Consider the following 12,567-nt stretch of genomic DNA (forward strand, 5'->3'; position numbering starts at 1 on the left):
ACCAGGCATTAATTACTTTAACCCCTTGGTTTATCACTTTAGTTTCTTAAATGCTAGATCTTTTCCATTCAGTGTGGAAATATGCTGTGAACATACATGTTACAAGTGAAAAGAAAAATACTCTTTCCCCTTATATGTTTTCCTTTACTCCTGTGTGCTTCTGTACTTTGCCTGCTTTTCCTTTCCATTCACATTCCTACTGAGGTTTTCCTTCCCACCTCAGTTCTGTGGAGTAAGGTTTCCAGAGGACATTTTCCATCCTGGAGCTGTTGACCACTTTGGTGGCCCTTGCCACCACCCACTTACCCAAGCTTCTTAAAACTTTTTACTTCCTGTCCTTTTTTTTTTTTTTTTTTTTTTTTTTTTTTTGGTGGTACTAGGTATTGAGCGCAAGGGTATTCTACCACTGAACTAGATTATATTCTCAGTGATTTTTACTTTTTATTTTGAGATAGGATTTCACTAAGTTGCTTAGGATATCACTAAGTTGTTGAGTTTTCTTCAAACTTACTATCTTCCTGCCTCAGCCTCCCAAGTCACTGGGATTATAGGTATGCACTACCATTCTCTGCTTGGCTTCCCATCTTCAACCAGGCCAATTTTCTGAGAATAAGTCCATGTAATAAACAATTGTTTTATCCACAATTAAAAGAAATAGATTGGGGCTGGGGATGTGACTCAATGGTAGAGCATATGCCTGGTATGTTCAAGGCCCTGGGTTTGATCTCTAGTACAAAACTTTGGTAACTGAATTTTTTGATGAAATGATTGTCAGAGAATTGACTATTTGGTGAATTGGCTTTTGGCAAATTGGTTCCAAGAAATCTTCCCTTTCTGTAAATTCTTTCTTAGCCATCATTCTAAGAGATAAGCTTCTTTTCCTCCATTCATCCCGTTAATTCTGATATTTCCCAGGGTTCTTTCTTCCACTCTCATATCTTTTTGGTCTTTTCACAGTTCATTTTAACTTTCATTTCAGTTATAACATCCAACCAGATTTTTTCTTTGCAGTGTTCAAAACCCGTGTATCCAGCTGCCTGCTAGACATATTTACAATTAAAGGTTACAGGTTCCTTTAACTCAGTATGTCCCAAAAGGAACTTAGGAACTCAGTTAACTTCCTCCATTTCCTACCCTGCCTGGGGTCCCTAAGCCAGGGAAGGCTTTGCATTTTCCTAGACTCTGCCTGCTTCTCAGTTCTCACAAGTAGGCACCCATGCTGGAGCTGACTTTGCACTGCACACACATCTTCCTAGCTCCACTTTCAGTGACACCATGCTGGGAGTACTTACACCACAGAAATTGGGAAATGCTACAAATCAGGGCATTCTTTTTAAAAACATTTTCCAGCACACCATGGCATGTAGGTTATCTAAGGTATATTGAGTTTTTACCAAGCAGTAAGAACATAGCCCTTGAATCTGATTGACTTTCTTATTCCCATTGCTGCCCGCTTAGGTTGGGCTCAAAATTTCCTCCCTTGGATTACTGCAGCAGCCCCCTAGGTTGGTCTTCTCAGCTTTGACCTTATCCCTCTTCAGACCCAGGTCTGTGTTGCTATTAAGTGAAGGGACTTTGTATGAATCAAATAAGATTATGTCACTTTTTAGTTTTTTTTTTTTTTTTAAGAGAGAGAGAGAGACAGAGAGAGAGAGAGAGAGAGAGAGAGAGAGAGAGAGAGAGAATTTTAATATTTATTTTTTAGTTTTTGTCGGACACAACATCTTTGTTTGTATGTGGTGCTGAGGATTGAACCCAGGCCGCACGCATGTCAGGCGAGCGCGCTACCGCTTGAGCCACATCCCCAGCCCACTTTTTAGTTTTTTAAAGTATTTTTTAGTTGTCAATGGATTTATTTATTTATTTATTTATTTATTTATTTATTTCTTTATTTATTTATTTATTTATTTATTTATTTATATGCATTGCTGAACCCTGGGCCTCACACATGCCAGGCAAGCGCTCTACCACTGAGCTCTACCATTAAGCCATGACTCCAGCCTTCTTTACTTAGTTTTTAAAAACAACTCCCCTGTTGCCTTAGAACTAAGTTGCAGAACCTTCAGTCTGGGATATAAGGCCCTTCATGGTCCAGCCTCCGCCTTCCTTCCCAGTCTACCTTTTCTCTTTTTTTGTGTGTGTCTCTGTGCTCTTGCAGTTTCTCAAATATGACACTTGCTTTCTGCCTGGAGTTCCCCTCTGTCTTTCACATGGCTCATTTTTTCTGCCTTCAAGGCTCACTTCTGCCATCACTTCCTTGATGAAGGTTTCCTTGACCCCTCAGGCTGGGTTAGATAGGCCTTTGGTGAGCTCCTGCAGCAGCCTGTGAATGCTTTCTTTGTAGTCAGAACCAAATTGGGGTATTTAGGATTTTCACCTTATCTGTGCCACCCACTAACTCCTAGAGAGCAAGGAATAATGTTCCCTGAGCTCCCCTTAGTGCTTGTGGATGTGCCAGCCCAACTGGTTGAAAGAAGGAAAAATGACAGAGCCAGTAAACATTTTTGATTTGATTGATATAGTTCTTCACTTGGATAAATTCTCATTTCCGTTGCATGACACTCCATAGCAGTTCATTGTTGTGGGTCCTACCCACCTACCCACTCTATTTTTGTTATAATTGGAAGAAATGTTGTAATCTGAGACGGCAAGGCCCACACCACTATTAGATTATTTTCTTTTGAACCTGGTGATTTCTCTTTCCTTCAGGTTCATGTACTACTTCAGTGGTTTAGTCTTGAGTTTGGGGGTTGGAAGCCATTGTTGTGGTGATGACAGTTATGTTAGGGCAGCTACTTTTTCAGATCACAGCCTGTAGCTTTATGGTTTTTTTAGCTTGCTCTCCTCTGCAGTCCCCTCAACCTCTTTCCTTCTCCAGTGCTTGATAGACAAGCTCTGTGGGCTATATGCTCCACCTACCACCTATTCATTAGTCTGATTTAGATGGTACCTGCAATAAGTAGAGTTTCTTGATTGTTAATTTCCTTTTCTGTCTAGGTATCAGAGAGCTAAGTTTAGGCTGGACTTTGAAACTTTTTTTCATTCTTCAAAAAGATACTGGAAACTCCAGCAAAACTGAGTGATAATAGAGTGCTTGCTAATTAGACCCTTCCAGCTTGAAGTTAGAGGTATTTTATCCAAAGCTGGAGTGACTGCCCTCTCTGTCATTTCTTTGCACAAATGAGTTGTCATTGCAAACTTCTTTTGTAAAAGAGCCATTCAACCAAGAATGGACCAAGGATTTCTTATAGGGTGGAGAAAATTGCCAGAGGAAAGAGAGAAATTAGTTTGCTTGGCCTGCCTTGCCTTTTCATAAGATCACTTTTGCTTGTGGGGAAGAAATGCATGCATTTTCTGTTGTCTGCTCCTTTTGTACACCTATTTTAATTTATTGTGTTCAAAGATATGAGAGCTTATGCTTAAATAGGAGAAAAGAGCCAATTTACATCATGTTTCTTTTCATTAGAAGCCCTTTGCCTTAAAAAAGAAGTTGGACAAAAATAAAATCATGTGTTTGCGCAGGCATGCCTGTGTGTATGAGAGAATTCTGTATGTTTCTCAAGAATCCTTAGAAATAATTACAGAATAAAAACTGTCTTTGAGTGGCTTAAATATGAAGTAGAAACAAAAAATTCAGAAATAAAAATATGAGCCATGTTTTTCTTTGCAAATTTTTTCAGAGATACTAAAATTGAAGTGATGTTTTATGGCCATTTCTGTGTGGGATGTGTCTGCTCCTGGGCATAGTTGAACTTTACATAGAAAGAGGACCGACCTTTTTGTCTTCCTTTTATCTGGCATTAGGAGCCTGTGTGTCCTGTCACGGGAATGAACCCACTTTCCTTGGTTCATTCCTGTGAGCTTGCTGCCTTTCCCTCACCTACATTTTCTCAGCTGTCATTATTACCTTCATGCACACTGGGTGTTGGGGTGCCCTGTTCCAGTTCCTGGTCTGTCACTCTGTGTGTCTCCTCTGGAGCTTGTCAGTCTCTATAGGGAAGAATTCTGTAGTCAGATGTTGAAGCATTCATAGGAATCAAATGTCTTATATCAGCGATTTTCTTTATTTTTTTTCTCTTTGCTTACATACCATTGAAAATAATTTTGAGAAACTATGAATGTCCTCAAACATTTTTGTTTTGATATTAAAAATTTTCGTCCTATCAAGGGATGTATTTTCTTTTTTTTTTTTTAAAGAGAGAGTGAGAGAGGAGAGAGAGAGAGAGAGAGAGAGAGTGAGAGAGAATTTTTAATATTTATTTTTTAGTTCTCGGCGGACACAACATCTTTGTTTGTATGTGGTACTGAGGATCGAACCCGGGCCGCTTGCATGCCAGGCCAGCGCACTACCGCTTGAGCCACATCCCCAGCCCCAAGGGGTGTATTTTCTGATGTATTATAAATACTGATATTTAAAATAAAGTACCCTTCATTAAAAATGAGTTTCAAAAGAATTTTGATTACTGTAATCTTTTGATAATCCACTAAGTCATTTCAAAATGTATGAACATGCTCTTCTTTAGCAGTAGGAAATTTCATATCATTCCATTTTCATGTTGAACATTGTATTTTCATTCTCTTTTTCCACAGAATTTTATCCTTATATAGTAGGTTTTGATTTCTGAAAGTCATTTCTCATATTATCATACTTCTTATATAAAAATATAGAGTTAAATTTAAATCTAATTTTTTATTTCTGGCAGTTATAGGGCTCAGAATGTTAAAGATATATTATAGTTATCACTACTCATTTGATCAGAATACAAACATTAACATTTTAATGAGTATTAAAACTAAAGTGGATTTTTTTAAAGAAAAAAAATCTTTTATTTATTTATTCATCTGTTTGCTTATGTATGTATGTATGTATGTATTTATTTATTTTAAGTTGTAGATGGGCACAATGCCTTTTTATTTATTTATTTGGTGCTGAGGATTGAACCCAGTGCTTCACTTGCTTGTGGCAGGCACTCTGCCACTAAGCCACAATCCCAGTTCACTAATAAACATTTCTTATTAAGATGCTTCTGTGGTTGAATATTCACCATCAAAGCCTTTGTTTTTAGAAGTGCCGAGGACCTTTATGCACACACATAAATAGGAATAGAGGGACTTTTGTTATAGTAATATCACTGAATTATTTTACACTATGTGATTTGTATGTCAGAGATTTCTAAAATAATTCCTAATACTCAGCTACAATTCAATCTTGTTCTCCTTCAATTTTATTGACAGTAAATAATTGGAATCCACTTGATTTGATTTGTGAAAGTTATAGGAGCTACTCTAACATTTTCTGTAGTACCAAAAAAAAAAAAAAAAGCGTTACCAGATGAAACAAAATGACTTTAAATTTTACCTCCTCCTACTCTTTTAATTTTGTTGTACTTGGCATAACCCGATATACTCAGGAGCTCTGGGAAAATAAATCTGATTCATTTTAGAAGATGTCCCCTGAGTCCTCTGCCTCCATTAAGTCTGCATACCTCTCTGTTTTATCGTGTTCATCGTATTGCATGGCTTTCTCACCCCTTTACGTTATGTGGGGGGAATATCATAGTACATGATACAAAGATTTAGAATATTTATATTTTAATGAAATAATGTATAACCAATGAAAGTGCTAACACACTAATAGAGTAGACATTTTTCTTGGTGTGTTTACATGTGACTGCATCTATTTGCATAAGTGCACATAACACATCTGTATAAGTATACACAAGGAAAAGAATTGAAAGATACATACCAAAATTCAACTAGTGAACCTCTGGGTTGTTGAATTATATTTTTTTCTTTATGTATCTGTGTATTTTCCAAGTTTTAATTTCATTTGTAATTATATTTTCTTCCTTTTACTGCTCAGTATGTTCCAAATTTTCTATATATGCATGCATTTTTAAAATAATAAAATAGTTTTAAAAGAATCCCACTTAATTGAAGTTTCTATGCTTCTGAAGAAATCCTTTGGCCCTAGCATTTCTCCATGGGAAACAGAAAATGTCTTAAGGTAGGTTGGCAGCTTAGACAGATACTTGTTCTGTGAGTATCTTCTCCTGTGTCCAGCATCTGCCTCCTGTTCCCTTTCCTAGAGTTTTTTCCACTCTGTGACTGGATCTGCCCTAGACATTGAATTTTTTCCTTTTGTTTTCCTTATTGTTTCATCTGCCCTGCTATTTAGATTTCCATTTGAATTGCACAGAATGTCCTGTTCCTCAGTGCTGAACTTAGAAATAAACACGTTCCTTTGGCAGTTCTAAGATCTCTTCCTGAAGTGAAGGAGGTATGCCTCATGGAAATGACCTCATCAGGATGCCTTGCTCGGGGAAGTGTGGGGTGCTGTCCTCCCATGGTGTACTTTGTGTCCTGCTCATTGTGTTTCATGACCTCCCTGTCAGGTTATGAGCTCAGGGAGGCAGGAACTTTAGTAGTATCTAAATGAGGGCTTATTAGTTGTGTTTTGAATTAAGTAAACAAATCCACTTCAGTATTGAAACCTGCAGGAATTGTGTGGTAATCTCAAACTTAGATAAACATTACTGATCTGTTAACCACGGGGAAAAAAAGGGGAGACATAAAATCTTTCTTTTGAACCAGCTTTTTATAATCTACATTAGCTATGCTATCTCAGCACTCAGTTTTACATCTCCAAACTAGATGCCATAATTCTTTACATCAGAGTTGAAATCTTTGGCTTGTGTGACTTCCAGTTCTTCATATCCAGAGTAATTAATAAGCTAAATAATTTTTCTTTGTAGCATAGCTTAGCTCTGTTCATATTGGATCCTAATTATCATTCTGGTTTTTAAAAAAAGTATTAATTTCATGCAGATTCTAGGAGCCTCCACCATCACTGATGCTTTCAAGGGAAGGGTAGTGCAAAGGACGGAGCCCCAGGAGCCCAGCAAACCCTTCCAGGAGTGGGCTAATTCACCTTTCTCTCCTACCCCTTCTAGTCACTCCTTGTCTGCACCTGTGTTGGTGGCTTCCTCATATCCAAGAGAAGGATGTTGGATTAGATAGTATATTAGGACCTCTTTAGTCCTAATATCCTATGGCTGACATATGCCACTGGAAGGTCTATTTTAGAAAAGGAAGATGGGAAACCAAGGTAGTTTTTAAAGTCCTGTCTATAAAAGAGGTTAGCTGAAATAGCTTTTAGATGGATAACAAATCCTTATTAATAATTAAGAACTAGATTTTTTCCAAAAAGTTGTATTTAAAAAAAAATTTTTGTTTTAATAAGTTATACATGACAGTAGAATGCACTTATATACTTTGATATATCATACATAGATGGGATATATTTCTTCATTTTTCTGAGTATACATATTGTAGAATCACATTAGTAATACAGTCACCTACATACATACAGTAATAATGTCTTTTTCATTCTACTATCTCTCTTATCCCCACATCCCCTTTCTTCTCCTCCTTTCACTTCCCTCTACCTAAATCTAAGGTAATGCTATTCTTTTTTTTTTTTTTGCATTACAATTCTTAATATACATATATACCACAATTTTTATATCTCTGTTTATATATAAAGTATGTTGCCACCCAGTTCAAGCCTTATTTTTAAGACTAAAAAAAATTTACTGCTGTGATATTGCGGTAAAGGAGTGTTTCTTAGTAACTTAAGTGAAATTTTGTTTGTCCCTCAGATTGCAAACACTGCCACTTACTTCTAGCTTTCCATTTTATTTGGAGAAGACTTTTAATGCCATTTTAGTAGTGTTTTTGATGATTTTAGATGGCTTATTTTTAAAGCCATTTGTACATTTTTTTTGTTTGTTATTATGTACTGTTGCTATAGCCAATTAAAAAATCCTCTTAACAAACTATTGTAGATTGGATCAAAGGATATCACTGTTATTCTTCTCCCAAAAAGATGAAGACTTATGAGCTACATCAATTTATTGCTTGTTTCTCTAATGAAGCAATATATGACTATTAGTCCACTAAATTATGTAGGAACTCTGAAAACTCCAGAGATTTTGATGAGTATATTTCTCGAAACCAAAAATATTAAGGTCCTAAAAATGATTAAAGCCAAACTCTTAATAATGAGTTTTGATGTATTGCTTATAGAAAATAAAATAGCTAAAGCATTTTGAATTTCAGAGCTGATTAATGGCCTCAAATGGTTTCAAATGTATTTCAAGGACAAATATAGGTTTGAGTAATTTTGTCTGTAATGAACTAGCTTCTTGCCAGTTCCAACTTCAAATTATTAAGAGAGAGAGAATTAGCCCAGCTAGGGTAACCTTATCCTGAAGTGTTTTATAATGATCTAATCCAGGTAGTAGGTTGGAGAAATGGGCCACCTAGTCAGAACATGGATATTAGGAGTTTTTCTCTGTGTAACGACTGGTGGTTCATTTGAGGCTTGGAAGACTCAAAAAGGAAATCAGTCAAAGAATGCATGTGTGGAAAGGTCTTTCAGACTGCAGACATTGTCTTGCAAAGGCCCTGTAAGAGGAATTACAAAGTAACAGAAGAAAGTAATACCTGATTTGGTTTGAGAGCCCTACGTTTCAGATCAGATTCAGCAAGCCCAGTTGCTTTGAAGGAAATAGGATAGAATATAGGAATTAATTTGGTTGAAAATCAGTCAGTGCCTAAGAGATTCTGTAACAGATTTGGATACCTTAACCTTAAGTATTTTATAATAGTCTTCTTGAACTTCTGGTTTTTGCTATTCTAATTGGAACTAGTTAGAGTTCATGGAAATGGCCTGATTCATCCCTGAGGTTGATCTTTGTAGGTAATGTACAAAGAGAATCGCATATACTTTTATAAGATTTCTATTTGTATACTATGGTTTTATTTCTGTTTGTTGTTAAACTTTTTAGGTAAAACTTTCAGTCTGAACTATCGAAGGATCTGTTTTTTATCCCTTTCTCTTGTGTTTGAATAATGTTTAATCTTCTCAATAGTATCCTTATGAGAAACTCTAGTGTTTCTTAAAGGAAACAGTTCCTTGAGGCACGTATTGCTGGAGGCAGGACCTGGTTTAGGAAGGCTAAGGTAACCTAAAGTGGGTCCCATAATTGGGAGACATAAAGTCTCTTTTGCATAAAACTATTGTTAGAATCCTCTGAGAAAGGCTAGATGTCATCTATAAAATTTGCTGGAAACTCTTTTAGATCTGTGGCCCATGTGGAGTGTTTCCACATCCATTTAGTCAATGGGAAATCACCACAGCAATGTCATTATACTTCCTGTTCCTGGCTACATGCTTAGTAGAATAGTAATGGATTAGTTTAAGAAAAACATGTACATATGTATACATGCACAAACATTCACACACACTTGTACACAAATGTTCCTAAGTTAGAACCCAGCTCTTCCAGCCACACCATCATTTTTCTTTTGTTAAGATTCATGTGTGGGTATTTACATGGAGTTAGGTAGAAAGTAGTCATGTTATCTCATCAGCAGGCACATTCTTCTATCACTCTGGTTTGTGCATGTTGGTCTGACCTGAGGTATGGCCTGTGCATCTTGCACTCTGGTACTTACCTCCCTATCCTGTGACAGTAGGGGGCTAATTCATCTGATCATCTACAGATAATCCTTCTGACGCCTAGGTGTAGACACCGTCTGTCTCTTAGTCTATTTCTTTAACATAACCAACTGCATCCTTAGACCAGTTTTGGCTTTTGTATCTCAAATATCTTTGAGATAGGAAGATAAATGGCAGTCATTCTAGAGAGTATAGGATTTTTCCCCCCAATGCTAGAGTCTGAACTCAGGGTCTGTACATGCCTAGATAAGTGCTCTATTGCTGAGTTTACAAACCCCAGCCCCAGAGAATAGGGTTCCTAAGGAAAAGACAAGTGTTACCTTGGGAATCTAAGAATTGCATATGAAGGACTGGAAAACAATTCCTGGGCTCCTCTGACAGATTAGCCAGAACACTTCTGAAGACTAAAGGGAATCTACTTTTGGGATATGGACTGCAGGGGAAAAACAAACAAAATAAACTTTCCTCAGATGATAAGCTAGATTTGCACCGTAGGGTTTTAGAATACCCTAAGGTAGCCACCTAAAATGTCGTCTCCTTACCGGAAACCTGATCTTTATATCCTTTATAGTGAACTACTCATAAAGTGTTATACACTCCAAAAGCTTGTCTTCAAGAACAAAAATGCAAAATTCAATGATATTAGATTTACTGTAATGGAGCCCTACTGCATCCCTGGGGCTAAAAGCCTGTTTAACAAACACTGAGGCTTGGGGGTGCTGGCAGCTGAGCCTCTTAGTACAGCCAGGTTGTGCAGACAGCAGGGTGAGAAGCAGTCTTGTTAAGAGAGCAGTGTTTATTACTATTGAGTTTTTTATCTGTCTCCCTGGGATAGGGGGTGCTGCAGGATGCTCCAGGAAGCCTGTTAGATGAAAGCCCAATCCTGTTCATCAGTGCACAGCATAGAGTCAGTTTCTATAATAAAGAACACTTCTGATATACATCATCTGTCATGTATGTTAATGCTGTTATGGATGTTGTTGTTATTTCATTAATATAATATGAACCTTTATGGGTCCAGTGGTTAGAAATAAATGTCCTATTACTTGTTAATTAATCATCTTAAACTATTTGGTACATATAAGTTTTATTCGATTTACTAATTAATAAATATTTTTTTCAGTTAATGGAGGTCATTTACCCTTTAATTGATTTTATTGTTGGTTATTTTGGGTGCTGTTGTTTAATTGGATTTATATTTCCTTCTGTCAGCCAAGTTCAGATCTGCATTCATGCAGGTTCCTTATTCCTATATTTGTTGAGTGAGCAACTGGGTATATTGGTTGGTGGATGGATGGGTCCACAACATTGAGGCCCAGTCCTTAGCAACCTGCCAGGGGTTGGCATGCAGGCATGTAACATTTCTGTTGCATCTTTTGTTTTCACAGTGAGAGAAAAACGCAAGAGTCTCTTCATTAATCATGTAAGTGAAGTTGTCTCCCTGTGTTTTTCATAATGACTGTATGGTATAAAGAGCTTAAATAACTATGTGTTTGCTGGGTGAAAATGCTTCTTGTATTGTCAATACTTAAAAAAAAAATGTGGAAAATGTTACAGTGCTCAGTTTTGTGTATAATTGGACAAGCTTCAGTTGGCATTTATACACTGTCCCAAATGTTTTTCCAGATTCCCTAAGCTATGTTGTTAATGATAAGAGATGTGTGAATGATGCCATAGTAAAAACCACAGGTCCAAGTGAAAGGCACTTCTTTTTAGTTTCTAATCCTTAATTTTCTTTACACTCCCAAAGTACTGTTTCTTTGTAGCTCAGTTCCAATTGAAAGAACACATACTTGTTTTTCATAAGCTATCTGCCTCTCATTTTCACTTTTTGTAGACACAATAGAGTGCATTTTTGGGGTGTCCAAAGAAAGGAGAAACTTTTTTAAATACTTTATTATTTTAAAAGTTTTCAAAACTTCACCTCTGGTCCTTTGGTTATTCTAAGCAGAATACCCCTCCCTTGGTGGCCAGGTGGAAAGTGTTCCACTGAGATACTTTGTCACCAGTCCACCCACCTTGAGCAGCAGCAGGTGCAGCTGGCTGTATTCAGCCTCCAGTCCCCACCCCATGCTTCATGACAAGCTTGTCACCAGGAAAGTTATACCCACTCCTCCTCTCCTTCTCAGGAAGTGTCTCTTCCTTTAGGAAAGAAAACTATCACAAGGTATGGTATGATGAAATAGGTAAATTATCAAAATAAGTGTGCTATAAATCCTCATAATGAAAATAAGAATGATGTATTTGACCTCACAGAGATCTTTCCTAGGATTCTTAGTCTGTCTGCATTTAAATATTTGTAGATCATAAAATATTTAGCACTAAAGCTGTGTATTCATGAGACTTAGAACCATAATATTGTATGTCTTGCCCCTTGAAAATCTGGACAAAATGCAGTGAGAAAGATTCATTGGTTGGGCACCACATAGGGATCTTAGGCAATCCTTAGGAGAGTGATCCCTCTGTGGACGGTGTCAATAAATATATGAACATACATACTTCTTTAGGGGTCAGAGGGCCTATAGCTTTTATCAGATCCTTAAAGCAATTCATGACCTTTTCAAATTTTGAAGCATCAGTATAAAGCATCTGTAAAATCATGTCACAAAGAAAAGATGATGTAATTGCCATGCCTTTTCTTCTGAAAGCAGTGCATGCATGAATATAGAAATGTGAGTGACTGAAACTAATTCTCTAAGTTCTTGCTTCCAATTTTTTACCTGACGAGTGCATTTGTCTTCTTTCCCTTCCATTAGCATGTTTGCCAAGGAGTTTGCAGGGGAAGGAAGAGCTGAAAAAGCAGCCAGTCCACCTTTGCAGTTCACTACAGCTCCATTAAGGGTGTAGTGAGGAAAGAGAACAGGAGTTTGTCCATGCCACTCTGCTGTGATTGTAGCTAATGAGACAGAGGTGTGCTCTCATAGTTCTGACTTGCACATTTATTTCATATGCTCTCTCACTTAACCTCACACTTTGTGCCCTGCACAGTCCTGGCATCTGCCACACACCGAGTCAATTTCCATGGACCAGCATATGGATTA

The 12,567-nt window shown here is 37.2% G+C and overlaps 1 protein-coding gene across 3 annotated transcripts in view; it reads left to right on the forward strand.

The window, feature by feature from the left end:
* The window catches only part of CCNY (cyclin Y), a gene marked incomplete at its 5' end in the record, with an annotated part of 201,458 nt that overhangs the window by 143,161 nt on the left and 45,730 nt on the right, over positions 1-12,567 (forward strand). For all 3 annotated transcript variants that reach the window (XM_081300134.1, XM_081300135.1, XM_081300136.1), the window contains one exon: positions 10,915-10,949. In XM_081300134.1, the coding sequence (XP_081156260.1) occupies positions 10,915-10,949 (35 nt within the window). The remainder of the gene's footprint in view (positions 1-10,914; positions 10,950-12,567) is intronic.

The sequence above is a fragment of the Spermophilus citellus genome (assembly GCF_964194105.1).
Source record: "Spermophilus citellus genome assembly, chromosome: 6".
Taxonomy (NCBI): domain Eukaryota; kingdom Metazoa; phylum Chordata; class Mammalia; order Rodentia; family Sciuridae; genus Spermophilus; species Spermophilus citellus.